The sequence below is a fragment of the Chiloscyllium plagiosum genome, chromosome 13, assembly GCF_004010195.1.
Source record: "Chiloscyllium plagiosum isolate BGI_BamShark_2017 chromosome 13, ASM401019v2, whole genome shotgun sequence".
Classification (NCBI taxonomy): domain Eukaryota; kingdom Metazoa; phylum Chordata; class Chondrichthyes; order Orectolobiformes; family Hemiscylliidae; genus Chiloscyllium; species Chiloscyllium plagiosum.
In genome coordinates this window covers 43,980,118-44,007,482 of record NC_057722.1, presented here as the reverse complement: position 1 = coordinate 44,007,482, position 27,365 = coordinate 43,980,118, and the positions used below count along the sequence as shown (strand labels likewise).

General features: G+C 38.3%; 1 protein-coding gene across 2 annotated transcripts in view; it reads left to right on the top strand.

Moving 5' to 3' along the window:
* LOC122555953 (major facilitator superfamily domain-containing protein 8-like) overlaps positions 1-27,365 on the top strand; it is a 73,522-nt gene that overhangs the window by 21,175 nt on the left and 24,982 nt on the right. For both annotated transcript variants that reach the window (XR_006313401.1, XM_043702254.1), the window contains exons 2-7: positions 4,237-4,422; positions 6,275-6,337; positions 12,143-12,262; positions 14,066-14,145; positions 20,631-20,958; positions 25,164-25,237. Coding sequence is in view for 1 of the 2 variants with exons in the window: in XM_043702254.1 (XP_043558189.1) it covers positions 4,237-4,422; positions 6,275-6,337; positions 12,143-12,262; positions 14,066-14,145; positions 20,631-20,958; positions 25,164-25,237 (851 nt within the window). In the remaining variant the exon portion in view is untranslated. The remainder of the gene's footprint in view (positions 1-4,236; positions 4,423-6,274; positions 6,338-12,142; positions 12,263-14,065; positions 14,146-20,630; positions 20,959-25,163; positions 25,238-27,365) is intronic.

Sequence of the window (27,365 nt, the reverse complement as noted above, 5' to 3'; positions counted from 1 at the left end):
TGAACTTTGGCCAGCTCTTCCCTCATAGCTCCATAGTTCCCTTATTCAACAGAAATATTGTCACTTCCGATTGTACCCTCTCCCTCTCAAATTGCAGATTGAAGCTTATTGTATTATGGTCACTACTTCCCAATGGCTCCTTCACTTCGAGGTCCCTGATCAATTCTTTGCACATTCTCCCCGTGTCTGCGTGGTTTTCCTCCGGGTGCTCTGGTTTCCTCCCACATTCCAAAGGATGTGCAGGTCAGGTGAATTGGCCATGCTAAATTGCCTGTAGTGTTAGGTGAAGGGGTAAATGTAAGGGAATGGGTCTGGGTGGGTTGCGCTTCGGCGGGTTGGTGTGGACTTGTTGGGCCGAAGGGCCTGTTTCCACACTAAGTAATCTAATCTAATTCCCAAGATGCATTCCTGGATCTTGAGCCCCAGGGAACAACACCAACATTCAATCCATGACAAGCAAGTGTACACTGAAATCAGACCACAAAAAGTTAATCTTTCCACCAGCTTCCATCCTGTCTCTTGCCCCTATCTCTCAACTAGTGTCCCTTGAACCCTTCGGTCAGTGAATATAATTTACAGAAGAATTCTCTTGCTCTTGCTCACATTCTTGCTCTCGCTCAAACTCTCTTGTATGAACATCTTCCAACCTTCTTGAATCTTAAATAACTTAGACAATGAAAAAAAGGTTGCAGAATAGGCTTAGAACAAAACTAGAAGCACAAGATCTCATGATAAAATTTTGGTGGTTGCTGATAGATCTTGGGCTAGACTAAAAGAAGTGAAGCACAGGAATTAAATAATTGGAGAGAGTTGATAGTTTATTTTGAAGGACTAAATCTTTATGCATTTGGATTTGTATTGTAAAGTCCTTGCAGTTGGAACTTGAAAAGCGAGTTGCCAGGTGTTTTGAAGAGTGACTATTTATGCACGTTTAAGCATGAGCTCTAATACATTTGCAACAGTAATCTTGAGTTTTTTTTTTAAGCCCTGTTGATCATATATTCGTGGTGTTTCGATCCAAGATAGTGGCAGAGTAGGTCTCCTCAGCCAGAGCTAGTCTGTTCAATCTTTTTCTTTGCTTCTCTTTTGTGTTTTATTTTTCTTCCTCCTTCTTGGTGATGCACTGAACTCCCGGTCTCAGTGTGGAATCAGACTCCCGGCCTCAGTGTAGACCAACCGTGGCAAACTCTTGGTTCGGTGTTGTGATCTCTCAGTAGCCCAGCACGGCCTTAGCTTGGACTTCTGGCCTTGAAATGATTCCAGAATTGCCTCCTGGAGATGAAGCCCTGCACGTCTGTAGTCCAGACTCGGTGCGCACTGGAGGCTAGGAGCCAGCATGAACTGGATTGGAAGGATTGTTATTCCAAACTTTTTATTTCTTTACTTTTCTTTCCCCTAAGAATTTTGGATGTGCACCTAGGAGGTATGGTTAGTATGTTTGCAGATGACACCAAAATTGATGGTGTAGTGGACAGTGAAGAAGGTTACCTCAGAATGTATCCGGCACTTGTCAGTCTATCTGATCGAGTGGCAGATGGAGTTTAATTTAGATAAATGTGAGGTGCTGCATTTTGGAAAGGCAAATCAGCGCAGGGCATGTACACTTAATGGTAAGGGCCTGGGGAGCGTTGCTGAACAAACGGACCTTGGAATGCAGGTTCATAGTTCCTTAAAAGTGGAGTTGCAGGTGGATAGGGTAGTGAAGAAGGTATTTGGTGTGTTTTCTCTTATTGGTTAGTGCATTGAGTATAGGGGTTGGGAAGTCATGTTGTGGCTGTACAGAAGATTAGTTGGGCCACTATTGGAATACTGTATTCAATTCTGGTCTCCTTGCTATAGGAAAGATACTGTGAGACCTGAAAGGGCTCTGAAGACGTTTACAAGGATGCCGCCATGGTTGGAGGATTTGGGCTATCGGGAGAAGTTGACTAAGCTGGTCCTATTTTCCCTGGAGCATCAGAGGCTGAGGGATGACATTTTATAGAAGTTTATAAAATCATGAGGGGCATCAATAGGGTGAATAACCAAGGTTTCTTCTCCAGGGTAGGAGAGTCCAAAACTAGAAGGAATAGGTTTAGGGTAAGAGGGGAGAGACTTAAAAGGGACCAGTGGGCAACCTTTTCATGCAGAGGGTGGTACATAAATGGATTGAGCTGCCAGAGGAAGTGGTGGAGGCGGTACAGTTGCAACATTTAAAAGACATCTGGATGAGTATACGACTAGGATATGGGCCAAATGCTGTCAAATGGGACTAGGTTAATTTAGAATTTCTGGTTGGCATGGACGAGTTAGACTGAAGGTTCTGTTTCCATATTGTACAGCTCTGTAACTCAAATTTGTACTTAAGAATCTGTACCTGGGTACATTCGTACCTAAGATGGTATCATCAGTGGTGACATGTAAACTTTTCACTGCACACATTTGAGTACATGTGACAATAAGGCTAATTCTAATTCAAATTCAATAGATAAAAGGTTGTCTTTCTACAAGACAGTACTTTTTAAAGAGCAGTTCTACTTTAAGCTGCCTGAAGAGGTAATAGCTGCAGTATGAAAACTAGATGTAAAAAATTGTATTTGTAACCTCAGCAACACTTCCAGCGTGTGATTTATTTTTAGTAAAATTAGTTCTGCTAATAACAGCTTGTATTTAAATAAAAGCAAATCCGGCAACATCGTATGAGTACCAATAGGAAAATTTTCAGGCACTTTCATGAAGCTAGCTGATGATTTCTTCAAGGGTGGTGCTGCAGAATTTGAAAAGTATTAATTAGATTAGGATGAAATTTAAACGGAAAACAAAAAATGCTGGAAATCACAGCGGGTCAGGCCGCATCCACGGAGAGAGCAAGCGAACGTTTCGAGTCTAGATGACTCTTCATCAGAGCTGACATGAGGTGACATTTAAAACTGGGAGTCAGACATTGGTGGTATAACAACAGATTGGTTCTGTTAATTGTGACTTGGAGGTGCCGGTGTTGGACTGGGGTGGACAAAGTTAAAAATCACACAACACAAGGTAATAGTCTAACAGGTTTATTTGTGGAATCGTTTAGCTCTATCACTTGCTGTTTGGCACGAGAGTCGTCTTGTGTTGAACCTTCAACAGATTGACACCTCATTTTTAGGTTTACCTAATGCTGCTGCTGCTGCCCAGCTCTTCTGCATTCTTTATTGATCCAGAATTAATCTGCTGGCCTGATGGTAGTGGTAGACTGGGGAGTATGCTGAGCCATGACATCACTGATTGTGCTAGAGTACAATTCTGCTGCTGCTGATGGCCCATTTCACTACTTGGGTGTCCAGTCTTGAGATGTACTTGACCTGAAGCCATGAGACTTCATATGGTCTGGAATTGTCCTTTAGCTTGTGATCCAAGATTATATGAACATTACTTCAGCAGAGCCAAATTTAATAATCAGCAGTTAATTGAGTCAGTGGCTATGGGATTCTGTGTTTCAAAAAAATAAAGTGATTACATATTTTTGAAGAGATCTATAACATATAGTTAAGTGTTCCTCCTCTATAATGTATAATCCTTACAAAAGTTAATATCTGTTATCCTTTATTGATTTGAAACAAATGCTGGTGTTAAAGGAAATTTCTAAAATTAATCTGGTGGATGGATATCAGTAACTCTTTTACAAAAGAAATGCCTGGTTGTGGAAATTTGGTATATTCTCCTTTTTTCCTGGAAAGTGGCGTTGAGTTGAAATTTTGCTGTTTGTGATGGGGAAGTTTTTGTTTTGTCTAGTTTTTCAAGCTATAGACTGGGCTCAAAGCTCTGAGAGAATTTTCAGTCTCAGATAGGGTTTGAAGCAGTTGTCCTTCTAAAGAAATTTACAGAATATCCTGCATAGCCTTTTCGCCATTTTGTGAAAGCCAATATTGTTTTTTTATTAAATATGTTCCAACCATTAACTTCTGAAGGAACTATCTTTCACCTCAATAAGATTGGGAGCTGTCTTTATCTCCGGAGGTGTGCCGTTATTTCTATTCAAGTTTTCGGAGACTTCATTTCCATAAGTTGAATGTGGCCTCGAAGGTGTAAATAAACAGTTACTTCAAGTCGGTGTCCTTTGTCTAATACAGGTGTCATTTTCAAAAAAGTTCTCTGCACGACTAATTATAAAGTTATAATAAAATAAAAAAGGCTGGAAATGAAATATTGCAAATCTTCATGACATGCAGTATAATTTAAGATGCAACTAAACTTCTTTTTTAACTATTGTTTCAGCCGTAATACTTCCAACAATCTGGGCGTATCTCCAGACTCTTCATGCTGAACCTTATTTTCTGGGTTTGGGACTATCTGCATTCAGTTTCAGTGGGCTGATTGCAAGTCCCATCTTTGGACGTGTATCAGACAGCACACGGAAGACAAAAGCTATCATATTATTTGCTAATTTATTTGAAATTGCAGGTAAGTTAATATTACCCACTCCTTTTGTACATTGGAGGTAGTAGTTGTGGAGGAGACTTCAGGGGAGGGAAAAAAATGGGGTTTGGTGGGGCTGGGGGGTGGGGCCAGTGGAGAGAGTGCGAAGTGATATTGTTTACACTGAGTTCTTGTTTATGCAGTATTTCACCAGCTATTTTAAAAGAAAGTTTTGGTTCTATCTCTAAGTATAATCAAGAGACATATCTCCAAAAACATATAATCAAGAATGAACCCACTCTACTCACTACTGCGGAATTTCTGTAGGCCACACTTAAAACAAAATACACATCGGATACTGTGCTGTGAACTTCGCCCAACAGTACCTCCAAGATCAGTTGTGAATTTCACTTTGTTAATTTACCCAGACGCACTCCAATGTCCAGCAATTCATGAATTCAAACAGCAAAGGCACTGTCAGTTTCTTTCTCTCTCTTGAACTGACCTCACCATGTGCTTCCTTTGTCTGTTGTTTTGACTTTGGAAAAAAAAAGTTCCAAAACAATGCAGCAGCATATAAAACAGTAATTGCTCCTGGAATTCAAGGAAATTATCTCCAGCACCTAAAATACCTCAAAAAAAGGAGCAGCTGTTACAGCCAGAAATTTTCCCTGTCCTCCATCTTGGATTACCCAGAATACAAAATTATGAGGGGCATGGATAGGGTAAATAGGCAAAGTCTTTTCCCTGGGTTGGGGAGTCCAGAACTAGAGGGCATAGGTTTAGGGTGAGAGGGGAAAGATATAAAAGAGACCTAAGGGGCAACTTTTTCGCATAGAGGGTGGTATGTGTATGGAATGAACTGCCAGAGCAAGTGGTGGAGGCTGCTACAATTGCAACATTTAAAGAGCAAGTGGTGGAGGCTGCTACAATTGCAACATTTAAGTGGCATTTGGGTGGGTAAATGAATAGGAAGGGTTTGGAGGGATATGGTCTGGGTGCTGGCAGGTGGGACTAGATTGGGTTGGGATATCTGGTTGGCGTGGATGGGTTGGACCGAAGGGTCTATTTGCATAACGGTAACGTGCGAAATACTTATTTCATGCTGAAACAGTTAGTAAAGTTGTAAAGTACAGAAAGAAATGTAAAGATGTGGGATTCCTGGGAAATAAGTTAAGTCAGATCCAGTGTGCTAAATTTTAACGCAGAAATGGGTGGGTTGTGTTCAGGTTAGATGCTAACAAGTTTTTGGTGGGGAGGTGGTGAGGCTTCGTTTCTTCATTTTAGTGCAAAACATATATGTTTCATTGCTATACGAACGCCTCTGGCCATACTAGTCTGAAAACACTTGATCTCATCTGATTTCGGAAGCTAAGCAGATCCACATCTGGTTAGTAATTGTTTGGGAAAACCCACAAAACATACCTCCTGTTCTCTCCGGGACCCAATCTCATTCTCTCTCTATCCCCTCTCCCCAGCTCCTAACCTCTTATGGAAACATAGAAAATATGTGCAAGAGTAGGCCATTTGGCCCATTGAGCTTGCACCACATTCAATATCATGTGGCTGATCATACAATTTCAGAATCCCGCAGGAAGTAATCCTGAGATTGAACCCTGAGAGGTCCTGCTTTTCAACTGAAATAACTCAGAGTATGACTTATGACCAACTCTATTGACGTTTTTCTTCTGAACAGATGTCAATAAGACTGGTCTTGTGATGAGAATACTAGAAAAAATTCACTCCAAACATTTCCCTGCCCTTTTCTCTTTCTAGAGCTAACTTAAAGTACATCTCTGATATTGTCTGCCTTTTTAATGAAAGTGATTTTGATTAATTATAATTGAGGAAAAGATATTAATTGTTTTGGATTTAAAATAAATAACTTTATTTTTAGGCAACTTTATGTACTTCATGGGATACTCAAAATGGTTACTACTTGGTAGTCGGCTTGTAGCAGGTAAGTTAAATTACCAACAGCTGTATTACTGTGAAAAGAATCTTTCCTTCATCTTTCTTTTCTTTACTTGCTTGGCATTAAGTTTGGTCATTTATTGTAAGAGGGTAAAATAATTGGTTCTGAAGGTATTTCCTGAATTTTCTTCTATTTTGGAGGCATTACCAACCCTTTACTGTGCTGTTGTGGAAGTTTGGGTTTCTGTTAACAGTGATAAAAATGGTCTTTTAGCCCTAAAGCTCTGCTGCACTTGATTCACTATAAATCATATTGGAAGAATCAAACTTAAATTATTTGTTTGAACAATGAGATATAACATTTAGAAAGAAGTATTGGAATTAACTTGCTGGAATACTGGAACCTCTGCAGGATAACAGGGACATGTGTGGTGTGGTGCATTGGATTAAATATTGGATAGGAGGAAGCCTGATGGTTCTTATTGCATGAATCATAGGCTGATTAGGAAACTTTATAAACTGACAAATCTTCAGAAACATAAGTGTTGGCAAGAGCATCGTTAGCACACAGCCATAAAGAACTAATGTTCTGGAGATAGGTGTTCTTGGGGATGATAATGGACCTGAACCTAGCTCAGAGTTGAACAAAATGTAAATATAGTTCAGTTCAGCTGGAATAAGAAAACACAAATGATGGAATCAGTACATATAATTGAGTTTCCTGAGAATGGGGAACTTAATAAGTACTTAGTATGAAATAAGTCTTTGATATATTATCACAACTGGAAGAATGTGTCAACAATCATGCCCCATTGTACCACGAGCTGTCAAAAAATTGATAAAACCCAATTATACCACCAAGATACTCCATTTTGCCTGTTGACTGAGTGCTCTTCAGGGGAAAATCAATTCAAACATAGCTTTATAACCAATAAAAAAAATTAACTTTATTTTAACATATTTAAAGTTTAAAAAAAAAACTGCAGAGAAAACAAATGATTCCTAATCCACTCCTGTGCAAATTGAATTATCCCTCTGTAAAACCCCAAATACACACACACACACACACACACACACACACACACACACACACACACACACGTTCACAATGAGGAGATGTTCTGCCATATTATAGGATGGGAAAAGAATAAAGATAGGTTAAGCAAAATTCCAAAGATCAAAAGTCTGGATCTTGAGGGTGGGTTAAATGATCTCTTCAGCTTTTTTATTTCAGCGGTCTTGACACTTACCTCTGTAGTGAAGGTTGCTTTTGGTTTTCACTTTGATAATTGATCTGGTGCGACATGTTCTTTTGTCAGACTCCCTTTTTTAAGCTTTCTTAGTTTTTGTGTTTTTCTCCATGGAGAGAGAATGGGAGAGATAGATGTTCATCTGGCAGGCTCTATGTCCCTGGGCTGCCCTTGCACCTCCAGCTTTGTAACAAACTGTAACTCAACCAATTGGAGATTTGTGGTCAGGTAAAATGACTCAGTGCCACTCTGTCTCAAAGCATCCCTGTTATTTCTTCAAGTAATATTCTCTTGCACAATTGAAAATATGCACAACCTATACCATATTGCAAGACTCTCCTGGTGTTTCAGGTGTATAGCAGTCTAACTTCATTTTGGTTTATAGTCCCAAAAAATCAATTATGCATTGACTATATTACCTCATGAGACTGAAATAGACAAAAAAGGCTACTGATCTGATAATAGACATAAGACAGCTGAATTGTAAGAATACACAATGGAAACTGAGTTTGTCAGTATATGAAAGTAGAATGAATTGAAAACATCGAAGAAACTGTTTACCACAGTTTTGTGAACAGTAATGAAGGGTCAGTGGTTCAAGCTGAAGAGGCAAAATAACAAACAGATCACATTTAATTGATTTACAAAATGGTTGACAAATACATGGGATGAACTGCTCAATGAGGCAATTTGAAATCATCAATCTCACTAATTTTAAGAGGTTGTCGGACAAACTGCAAAAAATCAACTCGTGGATTTGGTAGTGAACTGTGCATTTTAATGTTGTACTCAGGCCACCTAGGTAGATTGAAAGGAGGTCTTTACTGATCTTGCACATGATCATGTCCATAAAAAGGAGCAAACTATTTTGACGCAGTAATCAAGTTTAAATGTTGTTGTTCTTTAAAAAAGAAACCATGTTTATTCCCACAATTCTGTCTGCTTCGTGCCTTTTTAACATTTTTCTTCAACTATCCAATCATCTTTTCAAACAGTCCAACGTTCCACTTTGGTAATAGATGATGAAAAATAATTTTGAATTCATAACATTAATATGAACACAAGTTCATTTTATTTCTAGCCTTTGCTCTTAAAAATAATTTTAAAAATTTAATCAGTGGAATAAATCATGTCATTGCTATTTAGTTTATCATCTAAGTAATAGTCCATCAGGTTTTTAATCCCATTGAAAGAAAGCACTAATTTTACGAGCCAACTTAAAAGTAATCTTTGTGATATGCTGTTAAAGACAACCTGTTGTGCAAGGGACTAATTGTTGCAGACTGCCACATAGTTTTTGTTCTTTACATGGCATGATTATTGACTATTGAAGGTTGATGTTGTAATAAATGGTACTTAAAGTTCAAATTAGTTCCAAGTTGATTAATGAGATAAAAACCAAGGCACTTTGTTTTAATCAATCTGCTTGAATGTGTCATGACAACTCTGTGGCCATTGTATTCTAAGGTTGGACCTGAATGTGGACTCCCCACAAGACTCTTTAAGACTCCTTTCTTTGTGAATAGAGTTTATTAGGTATTCAGTGTTGCCATTCCTCTACACAACAGTCCCTTCTGCTCCCCTTTTATATCTCCTTAGCCAATTAGCTAATGAATTCAATCACCTTAACTACTTAACTTTTATCCAATTCTCCCCTTCTTTAAAGACGTGCAAACACACTTGAATGAAAACTAATGAAAATTAAACTTTTAAAAATTTTATACAGTCCTTTCTGCTATAATGCAATAGTTGCTTTCTTGTGTGATCTTACGCTATAGAAAATTGTACAATAAAAATAGCAGGGCTTATGGAAAAAATTAGGTTTGGGGTGGACCACCAAAAATATTACTCAAAATTGAAACAAATATAGTAGTTAGCCTAACACTAAGGTTAGCACTGTTTAAATGAATGTTACATTTCTATTTAATGATGAAATAATACCATAAATTTAACACATTACCTTGGAAAAAATTTGAATATTACCACCCTCCTCGTCCATCAAGCTTTGAGGTTGCTGAGTTACTAAGACAGGGGCTGAGGGTCATCATTATTATCACCTTCAAGTGCAGTTATGGTTGCAGGATTAGGATGAAAAATTGTTAATCCAAAAGTGGATATCTCTGGTTCATTATCTTCCGACTGTTTATTGGGGGTTGGCATAAAAAAGACATCTAGTTTTTGCTGCTTTGCCGTTTTTCTTTCTTCATTAAGATGTTCATAAATTGCCAAACAAGACCTGATTCCATGAATTGCCGACTCACTGCGTTCTGTATTGTAATCATTGTCTTCGAAGACCTGCAACTGCTTCTCAATTTGCCTCCGTTGAAGATAAAAAAAGTGGAAAGCTCTTGTGGTGCAGCATCCTGGACTACTTCATCTTCATTTCCAACTTCCATTTCCCCCTCAGCAACAGGTTGTTGTAGATCACGTGTCGAGAGGTCTTCACAATGCGACTCCAGAAGCTCTTCAACTTCCTTTAGTTCTTGGGAGCTCCTCTGATGGTACAAAGTGTTTAAAATCCTGAATAAAATCTGGGAGAAGCCTCTGCACAAACTCCATGCAGGAGATGATACAGAGACCCTTTTGGCATAAACATTGTGTTCTTCCATGCACCGCAACATTGAAAGTGTTGGTTTGTCTGCTAAGATTTAATGAAGCATCTCATCTATTGTCCAGTGATTTCTTTGACAGTCAGTTACTAAAAAGACACTGCTGTCATGTTCATTGTCACAATGCTTGTATTTCCTTACACATCTTTAAATTAATAATTGGCACTTATTCTCCCCTGCCACTCTGTTGTCGGTTTGGAATTTAGTTGATGCCCTCCGTCTGAAACCTGTCCATTTATCCATTCTTCTCTCCACTGTTATTCTTTTCACAATATATTACTGTAAACTGACTATAACTATCGTCATGCCTGGGGTAGCAAGCTGGAAATAGAGTCCTGCTATACTCTGGGTGATCACAATAGTTTAAGGCATCTTAAAAACTACAAAATTCTTGAATTTATCAGACTTTTAGACCCACGTTGACTGAAAGCACACAGTAAGTTTCTTAACAATAATTACTTCTAGGTTTCCAAAATAATAGATTTCAGCTACAGGTCAATAACCATGAGCTGTCGATTATAAACTTCTCCTAGTTAAAATACTTGATCCCCTTATGAAATCCCCCTGCACATGTATTCAGATGCACAAAGCCAGTTTGGTGTAATAGATGGCAGGGGAAAACTGGGCAGGTAGTTTAATGGTCCCTGTCCGCACGGCTTGCTGAGATGATCCTTTCGGCACGTCAGGAGCTGCTACTCCTTGACCGCCTTTCTCCAGGTGCTTTCACTTGCAGGAGACACTAGTTCATTCTTCTAAAGTCTTTGCATTATTGGTCTGGATTGTGTAAATTGTAAATCTGCTGACTTCCCAAGAACAGTTGCATTGTCATATTCCATATCCAGTTTAATTTGAGCCTTTTTCATAGCCTGCACAACATTCAGGGTATTCACTTTGATGAATTGTACACCAGCTATTTTATAGATAATCACCACTATTTTAGTGATTTCAGCATGTTGTCATCCCCAAATTTGAATCCAATGGGGCACTCAAATTTGTTAAACTTGCTTTCATTTTTATTATTTGACAGATCTATATAAAATTTGCACCAATGCATTCCACACAATGTGGATGTGCATCCATTATCCAATATAATGCAATTGAATGAGTCTGACGAAAACATTCATTAATGGACTGAGGCATTATGCGAGTCATATAATTCCTTCAACCTGAGCAATATTATTATATTCTCCTTCTGAACTATCTGCTTCATGCATAATTATTTTTAAAACATTGTTAGTGTTTTAGGACAGTTAATCACATTATGGTATTTTGTGTTGCACCTAAGACTCCTGTTGACCCCACACTGGCATTCATGGAGTTCATTCTTCTGTTATATTTCCACAGTTCATGTTATCTATTACAGTTACAGAGATACCTCCATTGTCACTTTTAATTATAACTCTCCTTTTTGCTTTGACCCTTTCAGCCTATTTAAGTGGTCTTGCATTCTTGCTATCTCGAATCCTCCATTCTTTGTGTTTCTGCTGAATATCCTATTTGAACCATGAAGACAGCTGGAATATACTTTTATCTAGAACCTTTTTGAAGGATTATTGCAAAAGTTGTTTCACTTTAAAAATTTAACTGCAGTCAATGCGAGGAGTCAATGTTTGATACATTAGAGTCCAGAAATTCAAAGGAAGGCCCTGAATGAGCAATTTACAAATATATATATATATATTTGAATATACTTACTGTCTGAAACATTTTCTAATCAACCTGTTCAGAGACATTATTTGACATTTCTGGACCAGACTGGACTTGAACCTGGGTTTCCTGGTCTAGATGTAGGGACGCAGCCATTACACCAAGACAGTCTCACCTATGGAGTCTTGCAGCTCCTTCCTCACATCAACCTTCCCTATTCCCTCTTTATATCTGCCCAGCCAATTAATTAATTACCTAACTTTGAACACCTGCTTATCTACACGATGTATTAATATGAAGAATTTTACTTGTCATCTGAAAAGATATATGCTTTTCACTTTACAGGTATAGGTACAGGTGCAGGTGCATGCATTTTTGGATACCTTACCCGTTCAACCACAACAGAAGAACGAGCGACAGTATTTGCTGTTGTCATGGCTGCACGACAGGCTGGGCTTCTGATTGGTAAGTCCATTTTAGTTTATTGATCGTGGTAATGCCAAGATATTGAAAACCTATTGCCTTTACAACAAAGAAGTTGAGCTGTCTTAATCAGAACTGCAAAGTAAGTTTTCTTACTACGTAACTATTCAAATCTTGGATATAGACCCTCCTCCAATGGAATTTATTTGGATTGAATTCTGGGTATGACTCTTTTAATCATAGTTGATATGCACTGTTGTCAAAATTACTGAAAGTGGACTTGCAACAGTTACACTCTGAGTCCAACCACTCCATTATTTGTGTTTTCATGATTCATTGTTGTTTTTGATTAAACCTTTGGCCTAATATGGCAGAAACTAGTATTATTTGAATTATCTTAGTACTGAAAAGGTTTTAAATGAAAAATAAACACCCAACACTCAATGTATGGTGGGATTCTGATGGGGTAAGTGACTATTAAATAACCAATTAAAGTTATTTATTTGCCATTTCCGTGCCACCACTAATGGTGGCTGCTGCTATTTACTGGAGCATAGTCAAAGGACAAGAGATTCTTCCTAAAGGAAAAGAAAATGAAAGAACCCCTCACTTTTTAATGAATTGGTAGCAGTAATCTTTAAACTCCCTATTTGGATTACACTCTTGACAGAATTGGATCTGCCACTTGAGCTGAGCTGAACTGAACCACAAAACATGATGGATTTTCAAAGCTTCAACACTTTCAGGTTACGGTTAACAAGTGTGTGGTGAAGTTTGAAATTGACTTGAAATGAACTTAACAGAGCCATAGAAACATTCACCAGATCCACCAATCATTGTCAGTAGATCAAGGTAGTCTACTCATAGCTGACCTGAGAAATTGACAATATGACCCAATATAGCAATTTAGTGAACTGCCTGGTTTGTTTTGAGTTTGCAGCTGAGGAATTTATTCAAATTTTACTCTGCCTCCCTCAATAACGCAATGAATATTCACAATATTGTTTATCTTTTACATTTTCCTCCTTTCTCCCCTAACCTCCCATTCCCCATCTCCTCCTCCTCCTCCTCCCCCCCCCCCCCCCCACCCCTGCCCCCCAACCCCAACCCCAACCCCAACCCCCAGATCAAAGAAAAGCCCTGCTCAGTGTAATTCTTTCTCAACATCAAAACTTATGGAGTAGTACCGTCAATTCAATTCAAAGTCAAACTGAAGTCATTGAGCATCAATAGGACGAACCTCCAGCACCTAGTGTCAAGTGACACCTACAATATTGATAATACTTGTTAGCTTCCAGTAATTGTTGTAAGATTTCACTAAAGAAGCATTATTTTGCTCAATCTTAACTGATTAATTGAAGACCTTCTTTCTATCATAATGCAGGGTTGAAATTGTTCAGATTCCACATTGTTTCTTAGCTCTAGTCACAACTCTAACAATGAAGTTGGTCATGCAGCTTTTGGTAGGAATTGGATGACAGCCATATTTAGGCTGATGGGCAGCAAGTAGTACTCTTGTCTTTAGTGCCAGATAATGATCACTTTGAACAGGAGAAAGCCAGCCAGGGAATTGGACTCTAGAAGTAAATTGTTTTTATTTTTCAGTGCTTTAAGTAATTCTTTTTTCAAACATTGGTCAGATCTTGCGATTTAAGCTAAACCACAAGCAAGCCAACTAGTGTCATAATTGCTGAAAGGTTTACAAGTTTACGATGCAGAGAAACTAATGGAGGGGGCCACAAACAGGTTCATTCAGAGTGAACCAATCTATTGAATATTGAAACAATTTAAATACTAAAAACTATTATATTTATATCTAAAATTTTTTTCTGCCATTTTCTTTAGGACCAGGATTTAATCTCTTCCTGAGGCTTTGCAACTTCAAGTTGGGACCGTTTGAAGTGAATAAATACACTTCACCTGGGGTATGAGTTGTTCTGTTCATCTTTTCAACTTTTGTTTTTAAAATGTGTATGCTGTACAGTTTTAAAGTTATGGTAACAGTAGCGTATTCATAGGTTTCAGAGCTTACACATCATAGACAAATGGCAATAATGGTACTGAGTCCCTACAATAGCTTTGCAAATTCAAGATCTTCATGTGATTTTCTTTTCAGTACTGATATGGCTTTTCCAGTTTTTTTTTTTTTAGCTTACTGTTAATTTCAGGAGTTTTATGATGGGTCCACACCAGCACCCATGATGACTGTTCTGATGAAATCTTCTGTTTATCTTTTTGATTATGCATTTGGGCTCCTTGGCACTCTTGTTCAACTACGCAGCAGCTGAGGTAGAAGTACCCACTGCTGCCAGGACATTATGCTATTCATGCTGTGGACCCATATTTAAATCCCAGCTGCTTAACTTGGATAAATAAGAGGTATTGCGTTTTGGTAAAACAAACCAGGGCAGGACTTATACAGTTAATGGCAGGGCCCTAGGCTGAGCAGTGACCTAGGGGTTCAGGTAAATAATTCTTGTGAAGTTGCATCACAGGTAGACGGGGCGGTTAAGAAAGCATTTAGCATGCTTGCCTTCATTGCACAAACCATTGAGTATAGGTGTTAGGATATCCTGTTGAGATTGTTCAGGACTTTGGTGAGGCCACTTTTGGAGTACTGTGTACAGTTCTAGTTGCCCTACAGTCGGAAGAATATTTTTAAATTTAACATAGGGTAGTTAATATGTGGAATGAACTGCCAGATGAAATGGTAGATGCAGGCACAATGCAAGCAAGTGGTACTAGTTTAGTTTAGGGAAACTTGGTTGTCATGAGCAAGTTGGACTGAAGGGTCTGCTATGATTCAATGACTTCAAATGCTGCATGCCAGAAACTGACCTTCTGCTCAAGCACTTTTGTGAACGAGATGTTGCAGAAAGGGAAACTGGAACCTCCATTGAATACATCCATCCTGGGACAGGCTAAACAAAGACACCCAAGGGAATTCCTCGAGGCTTGGCATTCAAACTGGAACTCCCTTAACCAACGCTAACAACCTCTCAGAAACAGAACCAGAAATGATATAACCTACCACAACAAACCGAGACAGGTAAATACCAAGCAGAGCAGAACACCAACACTTCACCAGAGATGCACTGATGATATCTAGCATGGTGATGACATGTCTGAGAACAAGTCTACCAGCTCAGCAAGCAAGTTTGCAACCTGATTGGAACCTTAGCTAGGCGAAAAGAATGGTTCGGTGGAGAGGTGGGCCATTCTTTCTCTTGTGACCATCAAAGGAAGCAACAACACCAGATGTAGCTTTCCTGTACCTAAGACATGGCCCAGTCAGTACTTTTTAATGGATCAATGCGCAACAGTGCTGCAAGAAGGTTACTGATCTTCTGCACTCCACGAGAGTTGAACTGCCACCTTCTTTGCTTCCTTACACTCACTCTAATTCTACAACTGCACAGTAACATTACCAAGGTCAAAGTTCTACGACTGTTCCTGTTGCATAAAGCATTTCCACTCAGCAACTATCACCCATCCTCTTAAACTACCAACAGTTTTGACTCTTGGCACTGTCAGCCTACTCACTTAGGGTACTTCACATCTGCTGCTCTCATACCACCACTAATAGCTCTTCCATCCACTTTCAACTTAGCTAATAACTGCTTTTGTCTCATTGCTGGAAAATTCTCACAATACAAATCCTAAAGGACAGGTAGCAGTGTGGTCAATGTTTGTCTCCTCACTGCTTTGAGAAGAAGAACCTGAACTGGGGAAGGTAAAGACCAATCATGCAGGGAATGTTGTCTTTCCTGGCAGCCCAGTCAACCTCTTGGTGCCATGCTGTGCTGTGTTGTTTTCCACTACTTTAAATTTATTCTTAAAGTACTGAAGCTTCTAGCCCTATTTCACAACCAATGGCCTCTTTTGAAGGCCGCAGCAGCACCCACACAGTCACTGAGACAAAGAGGTCAGCTCATTACTCCTCCACCTCTGCAGAATAAACCAGATGCATTAGAAGATGCAGTGGTAATGGCTTTCTCCTGCAGTATTCACGAGCTCAGCGACTTCATTCTGTTAGGTTCTATTTCTAGGTTAGACTGTAATCTGATGAGCTCATCTCTGCCACTGGTCAATGAGGAAACCCTCTCAAGCTCCATGTACACAGAGGACTGCCAAAGACCAGACACTTAGTCTCAGGGAGAAGATGACCCCATGTTATCAGCATTAATAACTTCTTAGAAATGGACATGAATTGCAGTTGTTTGTTAGATGCAGTTAATAAACAGAATTGAAAGTTGGAGAAGTTCATCTGCTAGTTGTAATGTGGTGGCTCAAAATGCATGGATTTGGTTGTCTCCATGGGTAGGTTGGCGACTGCCTTGGAAAGCCAGGTCCAACACAATGCTCAGTGACTGTCAGAAATGCACCTGCATTCTATCGTTTTAGCCATTTGTGCTCCGCATCAGTGTTAAGGTGAAAGGGGAAAATGGGACCTTTGTGTCATTCTGGGTGCCCCTTCTTCTCAAAGAGACAGTGGTGCCAGCAGATGGAATCACATACAGACCCTCTAAATTTCCTCTCAAGACAAAAGAGCTTCTGGACCCCTCCATGTCCACTTCCACTTTCACCCTGTCTATAGTACCCAAGCCTGTCGAAGTTGTAGCCAAGGAGGGTAAGCCTGCCTCTCGGCTGGACGTTATTGGCATGTCTGGGCTGTCTAAATTCAACCACTTGGGGTCTTCTGCCCAAACCTTCCAGGCCAGTGGGGTCCGTGATACAACACGTTTCCTCCATCTCATCTGCAGACATTGGGACTGTACCTAGATGTAGTGGAAAGCAAGGAGAAGAAGACACTTTAAGGATATGGAGGTGGTACATCATTGCAAATATGTTTTCACATCTGCCTGATTGACTGTCATGTTAGCTGAAGAATCGAGTTACATGATTTGTATGTCAGAATAAAATAGATCAGTACGGCCAAACATAATCTGAATAGCTCTTAATAAAGCCTTCATGTTGCACATTTACGACCACCTTTTATGAATGACGATATGATCATTTGACCTATGCGCTTAAAGAGCACATTTGTAAAAAAAAATCGGTATCACCAGTTCTTAACTAGCATCACAATGTGGCCACAATTCATATGAGTAGACTCTACCATCAGAAGAGAAAAAGTAACTTTTTCATACTTTGAATGTGGTGCAATCATTTTTTCCCCCCTTAAAGTTGAGATTTGGTCACAGGTGGCACACTGTCCAAGTTGCACTCCTGTGAATAAGTTTTGTGTTCCATTTGATAATCAAGACCCACCCACCTCAAAGAAAAGAAATCTTTCATACACCCTTTATTTTTGCTCCTGTTCCTTTTTGGTTCCCCACAATCCCATCCACCCCTTTTATTGATGAATATTCCTAACTTTTCCCCCTGGTTTATTAAATTGTTATGCTTGCTACTGTCTACTGACTGCCCATTGAAACCCGATGGTAGTGCCTTGCACACTATTGACCCCACAGTCCTATACTATTATCAGATTCCACCTTTAAATTTAGACTTGACTCTTTTCACTAACATCATCCTCTTTACATCTCAGCAGAGTGCGTCCCTGTCCCAGAATTGAGTTGCTCGTTCGCCACAACAGTATCATTGCTGATAACCCCTCCTTTATGTTTACTGCCCTAACCTCCAGGACTGACCATGACTCCCTATGAGGGCAATGCCATTGATCACAACCTAGCCCCCAGTCTGATTTCTCCACAACTCATCAACCCCTGTGATCTCTAGACTGGTTGAATTTCACCTGCAGGAGTGACTATGGGCCAGTCCTTGGTCTGCAAGGTCACAGATTTCCAGGCCCTGGTCACACCAAACACATGGCTGTGTCCAACCCTCTGGATTGAAATTGGACAATGCCTTTGACAGTGTTGCAGCAACTCCTGATTGATCATCGTCTCCCTTCAGTCCATTCAATATGTTCCCCTTTGACTTTCAGACATGGTCATTTGATTGAAGCACACATGATGTCTGGCTCATTTGTGAATGTGACATTAACATAGCACAGTGCCATATAGCAACATGTCGACTGCAATATCTGTTCAGTGCTGGCAATCACATTACATTGCGTGCTTTTCTTTCTGCAATAAAAGGCAAGACACAATAAGCTCTTAATGAAGTAGCAATGCGCTAAAAGGAAAGTCCAGCCAGAGATGCTGTAACAATTCAAATATATGTAAAATGAGTGAACAAGAAAGAAAGCAAGCTAACAACCTTTGTATGCCCTGTGCACGAAATGATTTGACAGTAGCATTGTAACACAAGCTGTCTGGGATCTCCAAAGTGCAGTAAAATGCTGAAGTGTATTATGAGTTAGTCTGAGATCAGCCATGATGATGTGGTGAGGCTGGTGTTTTGTTGATACCAACTTCCATGGACAATTGTTGAAAGTGGTCACTGTTCAAAGTGCATGCATTGAGATGTTGGTGAATGAACCTTTTTAAGGTGGAGGCCAAGAGCAGCAACTGATTAGTGGCATACACCAGATGACCACTCTATCTTTCTGGTTAAGAATTGAAACTGTCTAGTTTCTCTCCAGTGCATGAAAGCATTCTGAACTTTCCAAAAATAGGGTGAGATTAGCTAATAATGAAATACAAATAAAAAATAAATAAGGTGTTTTCTGTTGAGAGTTTCGTGTAGCTGTTTAAACCTTGAGGGCGAAATTTGTTTTTTTTTTCTTCTAAACGTCAAGAATTTAATACTTTTATTCTGTGTTCTCTAACATTTCTTACCTTGTTCAAGTCGCTCTGGGAAAATTCCCCCATGATGTCAGTTTGAGATATCTAGAAACCAATTACATTAGATAAACCTGAATCAATATTAAAAAACATCCGAGCAAAATACTGCTAAAAAGTATTGATACACTCTAGAGTATTTTGAAAAGATTTCTAAAGCACGTGATTTTGGTTCTTAAAAGTACTCTGGCAACAAGATTGTTTTATTTTAAAAGTCTGGATGTATTTGGTTTGAAACGCACACAGAAAATTCTGGTCCACCGGGTGAGAGAGATAGTTGTTACCCTTTTTGAGTCCAGTATGACATCTTTGGAATGAACATCCAATTAATTAGGGTTTATCTAAGACCTGTAGCTTTTCGAACCCTAAGATGTACTGTACGAAGTAGTCCAGAATTCTTTTTTTTTTATCAGAACAGATTTGTGATTTCATTATAAAAATAGGAGGAATACATCTGAACCCTTTCTCGTTCAGGAGAAAAGTATTTAATTAAGATTGCAAACTTGCAGTTGCTGATGGTGGAGAAGAGAAGACAGAGGAATGTGTGTTTGAGCACGTCAGGTAGAAAGATAGATTTTTAAACCAGTAAAGTGCAGAATGGGTAGTCAGTTAAGTTACTGTGTGAAAATGATGAAATTTTAATAATTTCTTTTCAGCAAAGTCCAGTTCTGTAGCATTTTATGAAGGAGTTGATATTTGTACGTGCTTAATTCAAGTTCTGGCAGTGGAAGGAAGATATGAAAGCAGAGATTGATTGATTGAAATTTTGCTTGTTGAAATCAAGTTATTTTAGAATGGAGTGGATGCAAGGAAAAAGTTGTTTTTAATGTTGAATTAGCTAGGTTATGCACTTCTCATGCTACTTAAGATTTTGAACTCAGTTGCTAAATGAGATTTGAAATGGATGACTAGTTTGGCTTGAGGGAGCTTTGGATTATCTAGGTCTGAGTATTCAAGAGATATTAACCTTTGGTCAGAGGATGAAGCAGCAAAGCATAACTGGGTTCTGTCAATATGTACAAAAACAAAACTTGTCGGTGCAACTCAGCAGGTCTGGCAGCATTTGTGTGAGGGTAAGCAGAGTTACATTTCGAGTAAGGTAGCATGTAGATGATTGAGTGCAGTATGTACCAAGAAAGGGACATTGAGTTATGTTGGATGTGACTATGAAAGCAAGGAATGGACAACAAAGGATTGATTTTGGGTGATCACTCTACATGAGACTAAGGACAAGCAGGGTGATATATCCTGGTGAAGTGTACAGAATCAGAAGTCCCACGACACCAGGTTATAGACCAACAGGTTTGCTTGAAATATCAAGCTTTTAGAGCGCTACTCCTTTGTCAGATGAAGTAAAATGTACAGAGGATACTATTTGTGAACTTAGTTAAGTTATGAACTACAGATGTAAAGAAGACAAAATTTAAGATTTTCTAAACTCTTAACAATAAACAGTAATGTCTATAATTCTGAACATGTTGAAGCATTAATTTTCCCTGCAAATATATTGGGATGGTGTACTAATGATAAATTGCAAGAAAGCATTTGCAAAGGTATTTTCACACATTAAAATTTCACAAAATTTCAAGATATTCAGAGTTGGAAATGCACAGAAGTTTCTTGTACACCCTAATGTTCATTTTTGTTTCATTTTGTTACAGCTGTTCATGTGTTTTATGTGGATCATTCTTCAAGTGATAATAATTTTTATGTATTCTGATCTTCCATTGGTTACCAAAAATAATTCTCAAAGAACAGTCATTTCAGCTGAGGAGGAAGAACCTTTGGTTCATGATGATGTGAACTATAAAGCTGCTGAGAACAATCAGTATGGTAGCATTATTGCACATGAAAACTTAGTTCAACCAACTAATGAAATGGATGGTGAAAATAGCAGAGTGGATGAGTATCAATATATCCCTAATGGACACATTGATGAAGAATACAAAATGAATGATAATCCTTTCCATAATTTTAGTGCCACGAAAGGTGGGTATTCACAAATTGGTTCTTATGAACTACTTGTAAGGTTCTACACATTTTTGGTATTGTTTATCCTTTTTATTCATGGAAACTGGATTTATCACCATATTTAACAAAACCTAAACATCTTTTACTAATTGCGCACAATTTATTTCAAAATGGTTTGAACAATGGTCTGTGCATTCTGCTTATGGGCTGTCATTTTTCTTAAAAAAAGAAAATACATTAGTTTGAAACCTGATGAAAATCTAAGACAAACTTCTTCCAGCTCTTGGGTGGCAGGAAAATAATGGGGAGAATGGCTCACTATACATTTGTCACCATTGGGGTTCTGAAATTCCTGTGAAAATCCAGGACTAAATGTCTGACCTCATTCTAAATATTATGTCCTAACTGAAAAGTGCATAATTTCTGCTTATATTATTTTTTCCCCTCTCCTTTTCTCCCTTCCACTTATTATTTGTCCTCAATACCATGCAAATTCTGTGGTACCCAAATGATTTATTTTTGCAGTGCTGTAATGTCTCAGTTGAGAACACATTCTCATATTACTGTATAATGAGTGTCTGCTTAAAGTGAATGGAAAAAATGATCACATTTTTTGTTCTGTTGTTCTGGATGTGTTTACACTTGCAAAAGGGGTATGGTACTTTCCCAAATCTTGGTTTGCTGAAATTTCTGTTGCAGTAGAGACGTGTTTATTGGACCTAGGTTTAGAGTTTATGTTTAGCTTCTATCTTGTCTTGTGTAGCTCAGTACTACTGTTGTGGACCAGACCAGACCACCACAAAATACTTAAAGGTGGTAGCCTAGACCCTGACTTTTTCTTATTTTAAACGCAAATGTAATGTGGAGTGTTCCAGATGCAACGTGACTGGTGAAACTACTTGACGTCAAGCAAAACTCAATTTATTCAAACACTGCAGTTAAAATACAACAAAAGAAAGGATAATTTAGAGTAACTTAACTCTATTGGAAATCTTAACAGAATAATAGACATAGTAGATTAGATTAGATTCCTACAGTATGGAAACAGGTCCTTTGGCCCAACAAGTCCACACCGACCTTCCGAAGAGTAACCTGCCCAGACCCAACTCCCTCTGACTAATGCACCGAACACTATGGACAAGTTAGCACGGCCAATTCACCTAACCTGTACATCTTTGGATTGTGGGAGGAAACCGGAGCACCTGGAGGAATCCCACACAGACACTGCGAGAATATCCAAGCTCCACACAGACAGTTGCCCGAGACTGGAATTGAACCCTGGTCCCTGGAGCTGTGAGGCAGCAGTGCCAACCACTGAGTCACCGTGCCACCCCTAAGAAAGTGGTAGGAGCGAGCACAGCAATTTCACCCGTTCCTGGGTGGTAACTATTACAAATTTTGTAATATTCCATAAACACACCCCTTGGCAAAAAGGCAAATTCAGAAAATAGATTTTTTCATATGTAACACCCACAATAGGAAGAGAAACCCAGCTTCTAGCTGTAACCAAGGTTGGGGGGTGGCGGGGGAACATCTACTTCAAGACTCCAGCAGCTGCAGCTGAGTCTAAAAGCTTAAAATCCGAAAAGTTCTGGTCTGAAAGCTGGCCACACCCATCCAAGCTGCTTCTATTGTTAAACTTTTTAAAATAAAATACAAGGCCTCACAAGCTGCTTACATTACCACAGATTAAATGAGAATGCCATGCAATCTCGAAAGAAACCAGGGCACAATACACCTCTTAAAGCCACAGCATTGTCATATTACTCTAAACACGTAATAGAATTTCTTTTATTTTCAAATAAAAGGTAAAGTAACCACAAGATACTTGTTTCAAAGTTATGCAATTTCGAAAATATTGGGTTTTAATTGCAGAGAAGGTAAGAAGCATTTCAACCTTTGGTGCGGACGCAATACTTAACTGTGAGTAATGAATGAATATAAACAGTTCACTGAGAAATCTGAGACTTTTCGGAAAATTACAAAACACTTTAGCATTGTATTTTGGTTGTTTTAATTCAGATTCAGTTAGCATATCAGCACAATGATTTTCTCATTTGTTCACATTTGTGTCTTGGTTTTACTGTGATATTTTTGGTCTAACTTAATAAAGTGCATTATTCTGTTAATATCATCATGCCTTTTGTAATTTTAAAGACAGGAAATATAATTGAATTCATGTGCAGATGTCAATAAGGAAATTAAATGAAAAACAAAATTATCTTTATTAGTTGAATCAAAAGTCATTTTTCCAGGCAGTCAAATGACAAGTAAACATGGTATTTAGGACTTCTTTTCTATGTCATTTTTTGAGGGGAAAAAGAATTATAGGTTGCCACTTTAGAAGTAGGATTTTCATCAGCATAACCTTTTGCTCTGAAATTTCTAGTTTCAAAGGAAATAACAAAATACTTCAATACTTCTCTGGTGTGCAGAGAAAATATAGGCACTTCTTTTGTATTATAAGATTTATCTAGTACAGCTAATAAAACAACTTGCATATCAAGGAACTTTTGCCAAAGAGAACTCTTTGAAACTAAGCAAATGAGAGACAGAAAGCTTTTGTTATAATTTGAAGGCAAGATGAGGTTTTTGCATTTTAGAAGGCTTAATTTTCAAGTAAGTTGCCACAGTACACAGTATGCTATGAATGAATAAGAATACTATTTAGTGTAGTATACGTCATTTAAAGCTTCCTTTTTCACTCTTTTGCTTTCCAGTTTATTTAGGTCTGGTCTTTATTTCTTGGTCTTTTAGTATTGAGAAAGAGTTATATTTAAATTTTTTTGGTCGCCTAACTGAGCTAGGTATATTGAAAAATAATTAATTTGGTTCTCAACATTTGTAATTTGGTTATTAGATTATTGTTTTGGGAATTCTTTGCTGAATCTGCACATATGTCTATGAAAAACTAAACTTTTGTGAAGAGATTTCGGGGCAATAAAATGATGTCAATCCAATTAGTCTTAAAGGGATATAAATCAAAAATGTATTTTTATTTCCAGATAAACTACTTTAGCTGTTTGCAAATGTTTGCCTTCACTCTGATTAATATTAAAAATGAGAAATCTATTTTTATGTATTAAGCATCTCAGCTGGCTGTAGCCAGACTTTATTAAAGATAAAGATTTTCAGTTTCCCTAACATCCATTAAGAATATGGAAAAAGTTACGTTACTATCCTAGAATGTTATTGGATAAGCTAAAGCATGTTTTGGTGCAGGAAAGAAGTCTTCAGACTTAACGATGCTTAATTGCACTTGTTTTATTCTTTGTAGTCATTTGTTATATTCTGTTGTCCTTGGGATCCTGTTGGCAGTCTGTGTGCCACCTTGTGGCAAAACTTTTCTAACTGTGGTGAGAAATCTCCCCGTTTTGAATAAATAAATGATGGACATTAATAGCAAATTTATTTCAATTTTTAAAAATTTTCTACAAAATAAAGCTGGCATATTTTGGTTATCACATACCTTTTTCCTTTTTTAAAAAATGTTATCATTTAAAGTCAATTCTTAGGATTTTTACTTTAAGATTTTCACCTTATCAAATTAATATAAAATTACTCAGTCATCTTATGCATATAAATGAACATTGCTGTCACCAGACCAGCCGGAGAAAATAACAGATGTGATTCAGTAATTGACTTTTTAATTCTGTCCTTATAAAATCAAGTCACATGACATTGTATTATGCAGCTTCAATGTTCTGAAATACTGCCTGAATAAAATAGAATATATTTAAAAAGACATTTCTTTAGGAGAAAGCATTATTGACTCTTTTCTTGGCTACAAAATCATAGAGTGAAAGCTATATTTTTTAATTCACTTGAGACTGGGTGTCGCTGGCTGACTGGCCAGCACTTGTAGTCTATCTCCTTAGTTGCGCTTGATAAGGTGGTGGTAAGCTGCCTTCTTGAACTGCAGCAATCCATGTGCTGTAAGTAGAAGTCCATGTACTGTCGGCACTGCTTTTTATACTTTATTTGTTGGATTTGATAAAACTCTGAATTCAATTATAAAATGTATTTGAAAAACTAGTTGAAGATAATTCCCATCTTCACTGCCTGAGCAGTAATTTGGCAAAGTCCATTTTGTTATGGAACTCATTGAATCTTTCACTTATTTTCACCAATAAGTTCAAATTTTAAAAAAAACTCCATTATTTCTTGTAGTATATAATTTGTTTTAAACGTAATTTATAATTAGTTTGGTGTTTCCATTTCAGAGTACCTGCGAGAGGAAGTTGTGGTTGTTCTTACTGCACAATTCATTACACTATTCAATCAAACTGCTTTAGAGGTATGTAAGCAGATTTAACTCGCGCACCTTGAATTAGATACAACCAGTTTGGTAAGTTAAATGGCAAATGTCACATTAAAAGCTCTGCTTAGCATTGATGGATTATTCTAGACATTTCTATATTGGTTGCTTTCGAAAGTAGATGTAGCTCAATGATTGATAGTAAAGATGTTGCTGAATTGAATTTAATTCTCTGCACTTGTATTTATTAGCTACATGGTCAATTTTAATTCCATAAAGCAATTTGATATGCGAGTCAATAGCTTTTATTTTGTCTATTCCTATAGAGTTTTGTTTCTACTGGTATTACATTAGAGTATTCTTGCAAAAGGCAGTGTATACTTCTATTTGAAGACACTTGCCCTGTCCTGGAAATTAATTTCAAGCATTCTGCGTGCATTGCAAAAATAAACCTAGCTTGTTTCTATAGAAGAAAACATGCATTTAGTACAGCTGTGAGATTTTTATCACTATATTTTAGATATGGTTTTGCAAGTGCTGTTCTAACCTTGCACCATATAAAAATCCATTTATGTCAGTTAAATAATGTACTGTGCTCCTTCTGGACATCAATATGATATTTTAAGCAGGAGACCTGTCTGTCTTGGGTAACAGATGAGAGAAATCATAACTTTTGTTGCTTTGAGATTATGTGTGAATGATCCCAAATTAATAATATAAAAATAGGTTTTAATTCCGGAAACAAAATTCTTCAAGCGGTTTATCCACCTTGGTAAACTCTGAGGTTATTATCTCACCACTTCAATTGGATTGTTGTTTCTTATTTTCCCATGTTGGTGTTTTTTTTGCTATGCTTTTGAGCTTTTGTGTTATCATTGGCTCACAATATACTTAGAGACTACCATTATATGATACTGAATGGCTAATTTACTGCAATGTTGCCCAAAACATTTTTAAGTACTACATTAACAATTATAATAAAATGCTTCCAATCCCTATATTGTAACGAAGGGTGTCATTTTATGTATTTGGGTGTAGGTCTAGTTTTTATGAAGGGCTTGAAAAGAGCAGCTTTTCCAGAACTATGATTTTGAAATAGTAGGTGCCTCAAGATGGGTTAATAGAAGTTTGTTTATATCGTGGATCTGTATGATGGAGAGAAATCCATTACATTTGCAGAGTTGAAGATGAGACTTTTTTTGTAGTTAGTACACAAGTTTTCAGCAGTTTCAAGGAGATCTGACTGCAGTCAGAAGCAAATATAGTTTCTCTTGCAACAAGATTAGATTTGATTCCCCACAATGTGGAAACAGGCCCTTTGGCCCAACAAGTCCACACCGATCCTCCGAAGAGTAACCCACCCAGACCCATTTTCCTCTGACTATGGGCAATTTTAGCATGGCCAATTCACCTGACCTGCATATCTTTGGATTGTGGGAGGAAACCAGAGCGCCCGGAGGAAACCCACGCAGACACTGGGAGAATGTGCAAACTCCACACAGACAGTCACCTGAGACTGGAATCGAACCCAGGTCTCTGGTGCTATGAGGCTACAGTACTAACCACTGAGCCACCATCCAGCCCTAATGATTGTTCAGAATAGGTCAAGAAATAACATTACTTCAGTTGAAAGTGTACAGTTTGTGAAGTTTCCAGACCAGAAGTATTTGGATAGAATTTTGCATATTATTAAAAGACTGAGAAAGTCTCAGTGCTCACAATCAGGCAGCTAAAGGAAACATGAGGACTGCAGATGCTGGAGATCAGAGCTTCAAAATGTGTTGCTGGAAAAGCACAGGAGGTCAGGCAGCATCCAAGGAGCAGGAGATTTGACATTTCGGGCATAAGCCCTTCAGGAATGAGGAAGGTGTGCCAAGCAAGCCAAGATAAAAGGTAGGAGGAGGGACTTGGGGAGGGGTGTTGGGAATGCAATAGGTGGAAGGAGGTTAAGGTGAGGGTGATAGGCTGGAGAGTGGGTGGGGGCGAAGAGGTCAGGAGGAAGATTGCAGGTCAAGAAGGTGGTGCTGTCAGAGGGTTGGCACTGAGACAAGGTGGGGGGAGGGGAAATGAGGAAGCTGGAGAAATCGAGTTCATCCCTTGTGGTTGGAGTGTTCCTAGGCGGAAGATGAGGCGCTCTTCCTCTAGGCGTCGTGTTGCCATGGTCTGG